At 41.3% G+C, this 12,789-nt stretch overlaps 1 protein-coding gene across 1 annotated transcript in view; it reads left to right on the forward strand.

The window, feature by feature from the left end:
• The first annotated feature begins 328 nt into the window (after positions 1–328).
• LOC149456090 (matrix metalloproteinase-23-like) overlaps positions 329–12,789 on the forward strand; it is a 40,805-nt gene continuing 28,344 nt past the window's right edge. Inside the window, exons 1-4 of the mRNA XM_089685471.1 lie at positions 329–709; positions 869–978; positions 5,098–5,234; positions 9,472–9,639. Of these exons, the coding sequence (XP_089541597.1) occupies positions 602–709; positions 869–978; positions 5,098–5,234; positions 9,472–9,639 (523 nt within the window). The 5' untranslated portion in view covers positions 329–601. The remainder of the gene's footprint in view (positions 710–868; positions 979–5,097; positions 5,235–9,471; positions 9,640–12,789) is intronic.

A 12,789-nucleotide genomic window follows, 5' to 3' on the forward strand; every position in this document is an offset into this window, starting at 1 on the left:
TATTACAAATAAAACTGGGTTCTTCCATGGACAATAGAGAATAGGGTTTGCTGGAGTGAACTAATTCCTTTTTAAAGCAACAGAAGTCTGAACAAATGTTTCTAGTGCTTTTCTTTATTTCTTACATAGTAACATGTTGATCATGAAGCAAACATCACCACTCTCCTGCTTCCCTTGGTGTCCTGAACTATAAAGGTATACTTCAGGAAAGAGGGTGTTAAATCTCACATATGGTTAAACAGGTCATATTGGACTCTTAAACAAAGAAAGAGCTGTTCATGTCTCCACGTGTCCACTAACAAAATACACATGCCCCAAAACACACATGCTTTACACATCCTCTGCTTAGGTCTTTCACTTTGCTGTTTCTCACTCAGCTATGCAGTCTGTTATAATTCTAGATCTTATTTTACTTTTATCTGTACTTCCTTCCGATTCTTTTTCCAACATCCTAATTCCCTACCCACATTAGATCTTTGTTTGTTTGATCTCCCACATTTTCTCCACGCTTTTCTCCCAGTATGTATCTGTGATGCTCTGGGAGTGAGCAGTGAATATTATTAGACATCAGTGTAACTAGAGCTGCCTCTATATACGAAGGATGAGCTGGAGTGTGATCAATGGGCTCTTTGGCATGGTTGTTTTTATTTTTCTACTTTTTCTTAGTATGGAAGTGTGGAACCATCCGAAGTCTCTAGTTCCATCAAAGGTCAGTAAAGTGTCACTGCAAAGTATATGGGCTTTTACATTTAAGTAATAGATATGTATGTTTTACTGTATCTTGAGGATCTGCTGCTAATACTGATAGAACAAATGTGCCTTTAAATATGCATTGTCTTGCCTTTGTGGGATTCTGTTTTAACTACAGGTTGATGGTGCAATGTGTGGTGTCACTTTTCCCTCAAGAAGAACCAGATGGAAGAGATATACCATAAATCCACTTGGATTCAAATGGGATCACTTAAATCTGACATACAGGTGAGTTTATAGACTGTAGAGTATATGTATTTCAAAATTACCTCATCCGCATTTGTTGTATACAGAACCCTACATTACAGAATTAAACTAGCAAATGAGTGCAGTAGGCATAGGATGGAGTATTTAAACATAAAGGGTGAGGCTGTCACAACAGCAGTGGGTGAGAAATATAATACAATTATATCAGGGGGTCGGTCACCACCCCACAACCAGCGCAAAATGGAAAAACTATAGAAAACAACTTCACAGATATGAATTAAATATAAAAAAAACCTTCAGTTGTTTTTATTAAACATACATTAAAAATGTATATGTGCGCAGCTCATCATTAAAAAGAATACACTGTTCATAATACAGAGTAATACTTGTTTGTTTTTATGACGCATTTTGCAGTATCTACTGCTTCTGCAAAACATTAACCTCAAGTATGACAGATATCCAACAAATCTAAAAACAGTATGAGTTAGGGCCAAGGCACAGCCATATCTATCCGGGCTGCGAGGAGGCATAAAGAAGAAACCTTAAATGGATGGGAGATAGACCAAATTCTTGAATCCTTTAGAATCAAGTATAAGATACAAATGCAATACAATGTCCAAAGACTGGCACCAGCCAAACAAGTGTTCTCACAAAAAGGTTCACAGTTCAGGTGACCAGTGCCGTCACAAATGTGCTGCCATCTCTCCATCCTTGTGTGAGGGCACTGGTCATCTGAACTGTGAACCTTGTGGTGATCAAGTGGGCAGAACACATTGAAGGGATTCTTATCCTTCCTCAACATTTTGATTATACCTTTCGTACTGGCATTCTGTCTGTTTCATCTAACCTCTCCCCTTCTTCTTATGATGGGAGGAAATGCACCATGAGACCATTTGTTTGGCTGGTCCCAGTCTCTGGACATCGTATTGCATCTGTATCATACTCGATTCTAGAGGGTTTGAGAATTTAGTCTATGTCCCGTCCATTTAAGGTCTCTTATTTATGCCTCCCCGCAGCCCGAATGGATGCAACTGTGTCTTTTACCCTACTCATACTGTTTTCAGATGTGTTGGCTATCTGTCATACGTGAGTTTAATGTTTTGAAGAAGCGGCAGTTAAACACAAACAACAATTATAACTCTGTATTACGAACAGTGTAATCTTTTTATTGATGCGCTGTGCACACAGGCGTTTTTAATGTATGTTTAATTAAAAAAGAAAAAAGGATTATTTATATTGAATTCACATCTGTGAGGTTGTTTCTCAGAAGTACATAAATATATCAGTGGGTCACCCTACATTACCCCTTTTTCTATAGTTTTTCCAGGCAAAGGATGGGTTTGGGTGGGTCTAATGCAATTTCTAAGAGATGTAGCAAGGAATATAATTCTCATAAAGTCTGCAAATTGTAGTAGCCAGTAATATCCAGTCTTGTATCTGATCACAGGAAAATTACAGCTGTTTATATTGTTGCATTTGTTGTTTACTGGAAAAAAACATTTACAAGAATTCAAAAAGTACAAAAAATTTTTTAAAAGGAGCATAAAAAAATGTAGTGATTCCTTGGTCAACCTCTGATGCCCTGTTGGAGTAGGAAGTCAATGCTTTGAAGATCCAGAAGAAGATAAAGTGCTAGCTGACTCCTCTTACCACATTTCTCCACTATTCCCTTCTCCTGCTTGTTACTGCTGAGTATGTTTAAATTTCCCATGTCTTTTCTGAAATCCACATTCTGAATGTATAATGCAGCCTTTTTCAACCAGGGTTCCTTCTGGTTTCTTCAGGGGTGCCCTGACAAAATGCCTAAAATTTGCCCAAAAACTGTATATAGGCCACTGGGTGGATCAAGCCTGCCTCTTAGTTACTTAGCCACAAGGGTCCTAACAACCAATGATGTAATCAGTTGATAAGGAGGACATTGGGCACCTGTACAGCATCCTTGTTTGCCCCTCCACATGGTCACATTAGCAGAGTGAGAGAGAGAAACTGAAGAAGAGAGACATTGTAAAACTAGTCATTACCAGCGTGCAAAGGTATATCTGCTTTGAAAGAATAAATCGCCTTTAATGTTTGGTGTCCTGCATGTGTCAATATTGCTGCATTATTCAAAACCATTACTTTATTTTTCTCCATTTTAGAATGGGGAGCCTCGACATTGTGTATAATTGTAAAGGGTGCCCCAACTGAAAAAAGATTGAGAAACACTGGTATAATGACTTATATAGCATTGTTATCTCACTAACAGATTAATTTATAAGAGTACATTGATTACAGTTGACCTATTTTTCAGCAACTAAACAAGCTAGAATTACAGAACAACTTGCCCTCCAGAGGATTTACCCTCCCTTCCTGACCAGGCCATTTTGTGAGATACAGTGCTGCGATACTTTAACTGACAATTGCACGGTTATGCAATGCTGTACATAAATGAAATGTATGTAATTTTATTCCCCCACAAATAGAGCTTTCTTTCAGTGGTATTTGATCACCTCTGCATTTTTTAGGTTTTGAGCAAAAAAGACCGACAATTTTGAAAAAAAAAAAAACCAATATTTTTGACTTTTTGCTATAAAACAAATCCAATAAAAAAAAATTTAAAAAACCAAAATTCTATATAAATTTAGGGCCAAAATATATTCTGCTACATGTCTTTGCTAAAAAAAATCCCAATATGTGTAAATTAATTGGTTTACATGAAAGTTATAGTATCTACAAATGGTGTATATACTGGAATTTTTTTTTTATACTAGTAATGGCAGCGATCAGTGACTTATAGCGGGACAGTAGTGGGCATTCTGACACTAGATGGGAACTGACTAACTGCTACTGACATCCCCAGTGACACTAATACAGTGATAAGTGCTAATAAAAAGTACTGACACTGTACTAATGACACTGGGCAGGAAGGGGTTAACATCTTGGGCAATCAAAGGGTTAACTGTGTGCTCTGTGTGTTTTACTGTGTGCTGTGTTTTACTAGGGAGATGTGCTGTTTTGTATCTTTCTGCTGTGCGGAGAGATACAAAACAGCATGCCCATGCTAGCAGGAGAGAGACCTGTGTTGTTTACACACAGGTCTCTCCCATCAGCTTTTCCTGACAATTGCTAAGCGCCAGCCGGGAATCGCCGTCCGGAACCCGTTGATTGGCATCCGTAGCCGCCAATAGTGGCATGGGTAGGCCGGCGCATGCGCGCCCCCTACCCAGAGATGCAAATCACGTATATACTGTGTTGCCCAGCGACAGCCCCAAAACATCACTGCTCTAGAGGAGATCTGCATGGAGGAATGGGCCAACATACCAGCAACAGTGTGTGCCAACCTTGTGAAGACTTACAGGAAACGTTTGACCTCTGTCATTGCCAACAAAGGATATATAACAAAGTATTGAGATGAACTTTTGATATTTACCAAATACTTATTTTCCACCATAATTTGCAAATAAATTCTTTCCAAATCAGCCAATCTGATTGTCTGGATTTTTTTTCTCATTTTGTCTCATAGTTGAGGTCTACCTATGATGCCAATTACAGGCCTCTCTCATCTTTTTAAGTGGGAGAACTTGCACAATTGGTGGCTGACTAAATACTTTTTTGCCCCACTGTATACGTGATTTTGCACAGCTCTGCTGCCCTGTAACAGTACTTCTGCTATAGGGCGGCAGGAAAGTGGTTAAAGTGGAACTTTGCCCATTAGAACATGATAAAATAAATTTTTCTATAGCAATGAACAACAGTTCACATTAATAATTATGTTAACAAAGTAAGTGTGCCTTTTAAATTGCCTCCAGCACTGTTCCTGTTTCTTCTTGCTGGTGGCTGCCATTTTGCTGAAGCCCAGAGTCCCTGAACACCAGTAATTCTATACGCTGTCAGCAGATCGGTCTCTATAAAATTATCACAGTGCATAAAAATAGAGAGCAACTGATCATGTGCAGAGCAGGGTGAGACAGTGTATTACTGGATTTTATTACTGGATAAGCACTTTTTAATGTTTTACATACCTTCAAAAGGGGTCAATATGAAGTGATCTAGCAGGAATTATTTTTCTGACTAAAGTTCCACTTTAAAAGGCCATGTGGGCTTTCTGCAAAGATGTTACTCTTTAATGTTAGAAGTAATAAATGTAACTACTTATTACAGGATTGTCCAGTTTCCCAGCACACTAAACATAGGTGACACAGAAAAGGCCCTGGAGGTCGCCTTCCGCATGTGGAGCAATGTGTCCCCTCTTACCTTTCAGCGTGTACCTTCTTATCAGCAGTCTGACCTTAGCATTGGTAAGTATCTGTACAAAGGCACAATTTTAAATGAAATACACTGGCTATCAGAGCCGATGCTTCCACTAGGCAAACTAAGCAGCCACCTAGGGTGCACTGCCACCTAGGGGCACCTGAGCACAGCACACACCAGAACGCTCTCTGTATGGTCTATGGCCCTCTTGTACAAATCCTTAATTTCTCTGCAGATTCCCCCCCCCCTCATACACAGGGAATGATGAGGGAATGATGGTATCTTTACTCTGCACAATTGTCTCACAGCCTACCACACACATGACCATTTAGTACATATATACAGTATCTCTCAGAAGTGAGTACACCCCGCACATGTTTGTAAATATTTTATTCTATCTTCATGTGACAACACTGAAGAAATGACACTTTGCTACAATGTAAAGTAGTGAGTGTACAGCTTGTATAACAGTGTAAATGTACTGTCCTCTCAAAATAACTCAACACACATCCATTAATGTCTAAACTGCTGGCAACAAAATTGAGTACACTCCTAAGTGAAAATTGGGCCCAAAGTGTCAATATTTTGTGTGGCCACTATTATTTTCCAGCAGTACCTTAACCCTCTTGGGCATGGAGTTCACCAGAGCTTCACAGGTTGCCACTGGAGTCCTCTTCCACTCCTCCATGACGACATCACGGAGCTGGTGGATGGGAGAGACCTTGCATTCCTCCACCTTCCATTTGAGGATGCCCCACAGATGCTCAATAGGGTTTAGGTCTGGAGACATGCTTGGCCAGTCCATCACCTTTACCCTCAGCTTCTTTAGCACGGCTCTCAAAGTCTCCTGTGAGACCAAGGAGAGAAGAGAGCACTGCTGCACAATGGAATTACATAATGTGCAGGGGGCCTTAAAGCCCAACTCCAGGAATATAAAAAAATTAATCTCTGCAGTGCGGTAATTGCTCATTATGTCTAGTGGTAGAGGAATAAGGAGTAATAGTTACCTTATTGTTCACTCCAGAAGGGTCCCTCCAGGGCGTTGACCAGTTCCCCACAGCTGCCACTGTAAGCCCTCCATCCTCTGCAATGTGTAATACAGAGTTAAAGTCCCTGTATTGTACATGATGACGCAAAGGCTCCACCCACAAACCAAGGCTTCAGGCAAAGGGGAAGAGCACCAGAGCTGGCTGGAGTGGGGAGACAGGTAAGTAATACAGCCAGCACTGTACCTCCCTAGGGGGGCCTCACTGCAAGGAAGAATTTTTTTATATTTCTGGAGTTGAGTTTAAATATTTTGATCTACACTGCTGGCTATGTGATGTGTGGAATATGCAGACTTAGGAGGGGGTTTACCAGAATGGCAGGCAGTATGTGCTTTCCATATGTTGTAAGAGGCTTCCAGATTATTAAATCTCAGCTGCTTTGTTATGTTTGAGATCTTGGAAAATATGCTTTAAAGCAGTTCAAAGGTTTATAAATTGGGCACTCATTGTTAAAAGAATTGTCATACAATATGTGGAAAAACACATACACAATTGCCTTAAGATTGATTTAAAGAGTAAGTAAACTTTCAAATAGCATTTTCTGAACATTTCCTTAACACTGTGATCATAAGCAACGCCCTCCTACACTGCTGTTCCAGTGCAATGTTTAACTTCGGACAGCTTGTTCTCTCCTTTCCGCTGCCTGCACATGGACAGTAGAACCTCATAGACATCCATGGGGCTGGGAAAAAAAATCTGTATCCTAACCCCAAAGAAATTTATGAGATTATACTAGGATTACACAGGCACTGGGACCCAATTCCAGAATTTAGATAAAGTGGTGTTGATCTCCTCTATCCTCCCACATACCGGCAATCAGATCCCAGGACAGGAAATCTTACATTACTACTTAACTGTAACTATCATTCGTCGATCATGTGACATGTATAATCTGCAAATACATTTTTAGTGACAGGAGACTTTCTGCTCTGATAAGTGATTGTCAGTAGCTGCAGAGGTTGCTGAAGGTTAGGGATCAGCAGTGCTAAATACTGGAACTGCTCTAGGGCTAATGTATAGTTTTTAACAAAGTGTCACTTCCATGCGTGTTCTAGGTATCGACAGCATTTTCGCTAATCCCAAAGACACTACCGCACATGTGTTAGCATTAACATTTAAATGCCATCCACAACAGTGAGAAACAGATTCAGTGTTTGTGACATCCAGCAGTCAATGTAGCAAATGAGTTTGTATTGCAGTGAAACACGGTCTTCCAATTTATGGCAGGTGACAACTTTTACACCCTGGCTTCTGCTGTGGCTCACACTGTAATTCTTTAATAGACATGTACGATTTGGTTCATTCAGATTCATTTCTGGGCTGAAATTTTCGTTTTCGGAGATCCAGATATATCAAACAAACATCGGACAAATCTGAATGAAACCGAAAAAGTTGTAACGAAAGTTTTGAATGAGCTGGTTGTTAAGGAGCAGGTGGCCGCCGTGTCCTTGACAACCATGACTCATCTGCTGTCAGCGGGACTCCCCGCTGTCAGCAGAATGTAACAAAAGATGTGCCAGTAAAATGTAAAAAAAAAAAAAAATATATGCCCCCCCCAATCCAGGGACTTCCCTTCACCAGGTGGCCCTGCCCCACTGCACTGGTTTCCATTTCCCGTGGAGAGAAACTCACTGAATGACAGGTACACATGGGGGAGGGGTCACCTGCTGACATCACCGGGTTACCCTGCCCCCATATTTACCTTTCTTTTCACGTGTGTCCCTAGATGGGAAATGTGTTCAGCATGCAGTGGGTTTTTTTGCACGCGATTTGGCATTCATCATGATTGCTATTGAATCTACTTGAAGGGACATTTTTTTGGGAGGGTTTAATAAAGGACTTGTCGAAAACTGTCTTTGTTTTGTTTTTGTTTTGTTTTTTTAACTATTGACAATTTGGTGAAAAAGTAGGGGTACTACTGTATGTACCCCATACTCATTCACATGGGGGAGTTTTAAAAAGGGCTTCCAGATACCAATAAACCCACTGCCTGCAGACTCCCACAACCACCGCCCAGTGTTCAGGAGAAGAGGCCTTTGTCCCCATCAACATAGGGACAAGGTGTTTTGGGGGGGAGCCTTCTCCCCCACGGCACCCCCCATTTTGAGAGCATGTGGCCTGGTATGGTTTGCGAGGGCACTCCCCCTCCCTCCCCTTTCCTGGCCTGCCAGGCTGAATGCTCGTATAAGGATCTGGTATGGATTTTGGGAGGGAACCCCACAACATTTTTATTTTTAATTATGGCAAGGGGTTCCCCTCAAAATTCATACCAGATCCGTTTCTTTTTTTTGTTTAAATGCTACTTGTTTTGCTTACATTGTGTTGACAGCAGAAGAGTCATGGTTGTTAAGGACACGGCGAATGCTCGCTCCTTAACAACCAGCGCTATTCCAAATAAAACAAAATGATTGCCAAAGGTACGAAATGAATCCTGAAAATGGATAAGCCCTTTAACAAATGCATCTGAAAACAAAGTCTTCAATTACAAATGAATCCGAAAAGGAAACACATTTTTCTGGCGTGCACATATCTACACTGCAATCTCTGGCCTGGCAGTTCACACTACCGACCCTTATGCCTCTGATGCTGGCTGGGAAGACTGCAGGCAGCATCTAGGGTTACAGCTCCTCAGCAGAGGCTCCATTCACCACCAACATGCTTGCACCTACTGTCACCAATGTGCCTACACGTTACGTCTTACCACCATGCCTGAAAACCCCACCACCACCATTGTGTCTGCATGGTTTCCCCTCTACTCTCAACACAACTGATCCCATCCTCATCACCCCACACCACACCTGCACACCAACTCCCACTGTAACCAATGAGCTTGACCCTCATGCTCCCCCACTGGTCTAACCAACTCTCCCTCATGCCCTCGTTTCATTCACTATGACACTGACTCCCACCTCTGCACTTCCCACCTTTGTACCATTGTGAACTTCTTTCATATTTAGCCCATTCAACTAACTGATTGGCACACTTGCTAGTTTCCCAATAACTGAATATGTACAAGTCCTGCAGGTGATGTAATTAGGCACAAAATATTGGACAATATTTTACAAGAATAACGATATTGTTTGCATTGTATTTTTCTATGGGTACTGGGGCATAAGCAGCAAAGCCATCATGGAGTATTTAAATTATTTATTTATTAAATTATTTATTATTGAGCATCAGAAATAAGTAGGTGCTCTATGCATTTGTACTGTTAATACACCATTACATTATATTACAGGGTTTTACGCCTTTAATCACAGTGACTGCTGGAGCTCTCCATTGCACCCTTGCTTTGATGGTCCCAATGGCGAACTGGCACATGCTTTTCTGCCACCCAGAGGAGAAATTCATTTTGACAACCATGAATTCTGGGTACTTGGACCTTCCCGATTCAGCTGGAAACAAGGTAATTACTTTCCTTCTGCACTGGACTGTGGTTAGGAACCATAAATCAGGCGGAGACAAAAAGGGCAGTTAAAATCAAACCTTTAACCACTTGCCCTCCAGAGGATTTACCACTCTTCCTGACCAGGCAATTTTTTGCGATACGGCACTGCATTACTTTAACTGACAATTTGGCAGTCATGCAATGCTACACCCAAGTGAAATTTACATCCTTTTTTTCCCCACAAATAGAGCTTTCTTTAAGCGGTATTTGATCGCCTCTGCGCTATGTTTTTTTTTTTTTTTTTGCGCTATAAACAAAAAAACCAGACAACTTAAAAAAGTATACAGTCAGGTCCATAAATATTGGGACATCGACACAATTCTAACATTTTTGGCTCTATACACCACCACAATGTATTTGAAATGAAACGAACAAGATGCTTTAACGTGCTTTACCTGCAGACTGTCAGTTTTAATTTGAGGGTATTTACATCCAAATCAGGTGAACGGTGTAGGAATTACAACAGTTTGCTTATGTGCCTCCCACTTGTTAAGGGACCAAAAGTAATGGGACAATTGGCTTCTCAGCTGTTCCATGGCCAGGTGTGTGTTATTCCCTCATTATCCCAATTACAATGAGCAGATAAAAGGTCCAGAGTTCATTTCAAGTGTGCTATTTGCATTTGGAATCTGTTGCTGTCAACTCTCAAGATGAGATCCAAAGAGCTGTCACTATCAGTGAAGCAAGCCATCATTAGGCTGAAAAAACAAAACAAACCCGGAAGACCACGGAAAACAACTAGGTGTATGTGTGTCAAAGTCAACAATCAAGAGAAGACTTCACTAGAGTGAATACAGAGGGTTCACCACAAGATGTAAACCATTGGTGAGCCTCAAAAACAGGAAGGCCAGATTAGAGCTTGCCAAACGACATCTAAAAAAGCCTTCACAGTTCTGGAACAACATCCTATGGACAGATGAGACCAAGATCAACTTGTACCAGAGTGATGGGAAGAGAAGAGTATGGAGAAGAAAAGGAACTGCTTATGATCCTAAGCATACCACCTCATCAGTGAAGCATGGTGGTGGTAGTGTCATGGCGTGGGCATGTATGGCTGCCAATGGAACTGGTTCTCTTATATTTATTGATGATGTGACTGCTGACAAAAGCAGCCGGATGAATTCTGAAGTGTTTCGGGCAATATTATCTGCTCATATTCAGCCAAATGCTTCAGAACTCATTGGACGCCGCTTCACAGTGCAGATGGACAATGACCCAAAGCAGACTGCAAAAGCAACCAAAGAGTTTTTTAAGGGAAAGAAGTGGAATGTTATGCAATGGCCAAGTCAATCACCTGACCTGAATCCGATTGAGCATGCATTTCACTTGCTGAAGACAAAACTGAAGGGAAAATGCCCCAAGAACAAGCAGGAACTGAAGACAGTTGCAGTAGAGGCCTGGCAGAGCATCACCAGGGATGAAACCCAGCGTCTGGTGATGTCTATGCATTCCAGACTTCAGGCTGTAATTGACTGCAAAGGATTTGGAACCAAGTATTAAAAAGTGAAATTATGATTATTATTCTGTCCCATTACTTTTGGTCCCTTAACAAGTGGGAGGCACATATGCAAACTGATGTAATTCCTACACCGTTCACCTGATTTGGATGTAAATACCCTCAAATTAAAGCTGACAGTCTGCAGTTAAAGCACATCTTGTTCCTTTCATTTCAAATCCATTGTGGTGGTGTATAGAGCTAAAAAGTTTAGAATTGTGTCGATGTCCCAATATTTATGCACCTGACTGTATATTTTTGACTTTTTGCTATTAAACATGTCCAGTAAAAAAATTTGAAAAAATCAAATTTTGTCTTAAATTTAGGCCAAAATGTATTCTGCTACTTTTTACTAGTAATTGCGGTGATCAGCGACTTACAGCGGGACTGCGGCGGGCATTTTGAGACTGGGGGGAACTGACTTGGTGTTACTGACATCCCCAGTGACACCAATACAGTGATCAGTGCTAATGAAAAGCACTGACACTGTACTAACAGCACTGGGCAGGAAGGGGTTAACATGGGTGATCAAAGGGTTAACTGTGTGCTGTTTTACAGTGTGCTGTGTGTGTGTTTTATACTGTAAGCACACTGCTTTGTATGGCTCTGCTGTGCAGAGTCATACAAAGCAGTGTACAGGAGCCAACGGGATAGATCTGTGTTGTTTATACACGGGTCTCTCCCCCGTCAGTGATACTCAGTGATTGCTGGGTGCCGGCAGGGAATCACTGACCGGGACCCGGTGATTGACAGCCGAGGCTGTGGATGGCAGCTCGGGTAGGGCGCACGCGCCCCCTACTCAATACTGCAAAATCACGTGTGTGTATATGTATGTGTGTGTGTATATACAGTTGCAAGAAAAAGTATGTGAACCCCTTGGGATTACGTGGAGTTTTGCATGAATTGGGCATAAAATGTGCTCTGAACTTCATCTAAGTCACAACAATAGAAGAACACAGTCTGCTGAACATAATACTACACAAATATTAGATGTTGCCATGGTTTAATTGCACATAACATGTAAACATTCACAGTGCAGGGAGGAAAAAGTATGTGAGGCCCTAGCTTAATGACTTCTCCCAGAGCTAATTGAAGCCAGGAGTGAGCCAAGCTTGACTCCAATCAGTGTGATGATATTGGATGTGTTGCTGACAGCTGTCCTGCCCTTAAAAAACACACACCTGTTTTGAGTTTACTGGTTTCAAGAAGCACTGTCTGATGTGAACCATGCCTCGCAGAAAAGAGCTCTTAGAAGACCTACCATCAAGAATTGTTGACTTTCATGAAGCTGGAAAGGGTTACAAAAGTATCTCCAAAAGCCTTGATGTTCATGTGTCCACAGTAAGACAGACTGTCTACAAATGGAGAAAGTTTAGCACTGTTGCTACTCTCCCTAGGCTTGGTCGTCCTGTAAAAATGACTGCAAGAGCACAGCGCAGAATGCTGCATGAGGTAAAGAAGAATCCCAGAGTGTCAGCTAAAGACCTACAGAAATCTCTGGCACATGCTAACATTTTTGTTGACACATCTACAATAAGGAAAACATTAAACAAGAATGGAGTACATGGGAGGACACCACGGAGGAAGCCATTGCTGTCCAAAAAGATTATTGC

The sequence above is a fragment of the Staurois parvus genome, unplaced genomic scaffold (genome assembly GCF_062004578.1).
Source record: "Staurois parvus isolate SC_StPar_1 unplaced genomic scaffold, SC_StPar_1.0 ptg000376l, whole genome shotgun sequence".
NCBI classification, from domain to species: Eukaryota; Metazoa; Chordata; class Amphibia; order Anura; family Ranidae; genus Staurois; species Staurois parvus.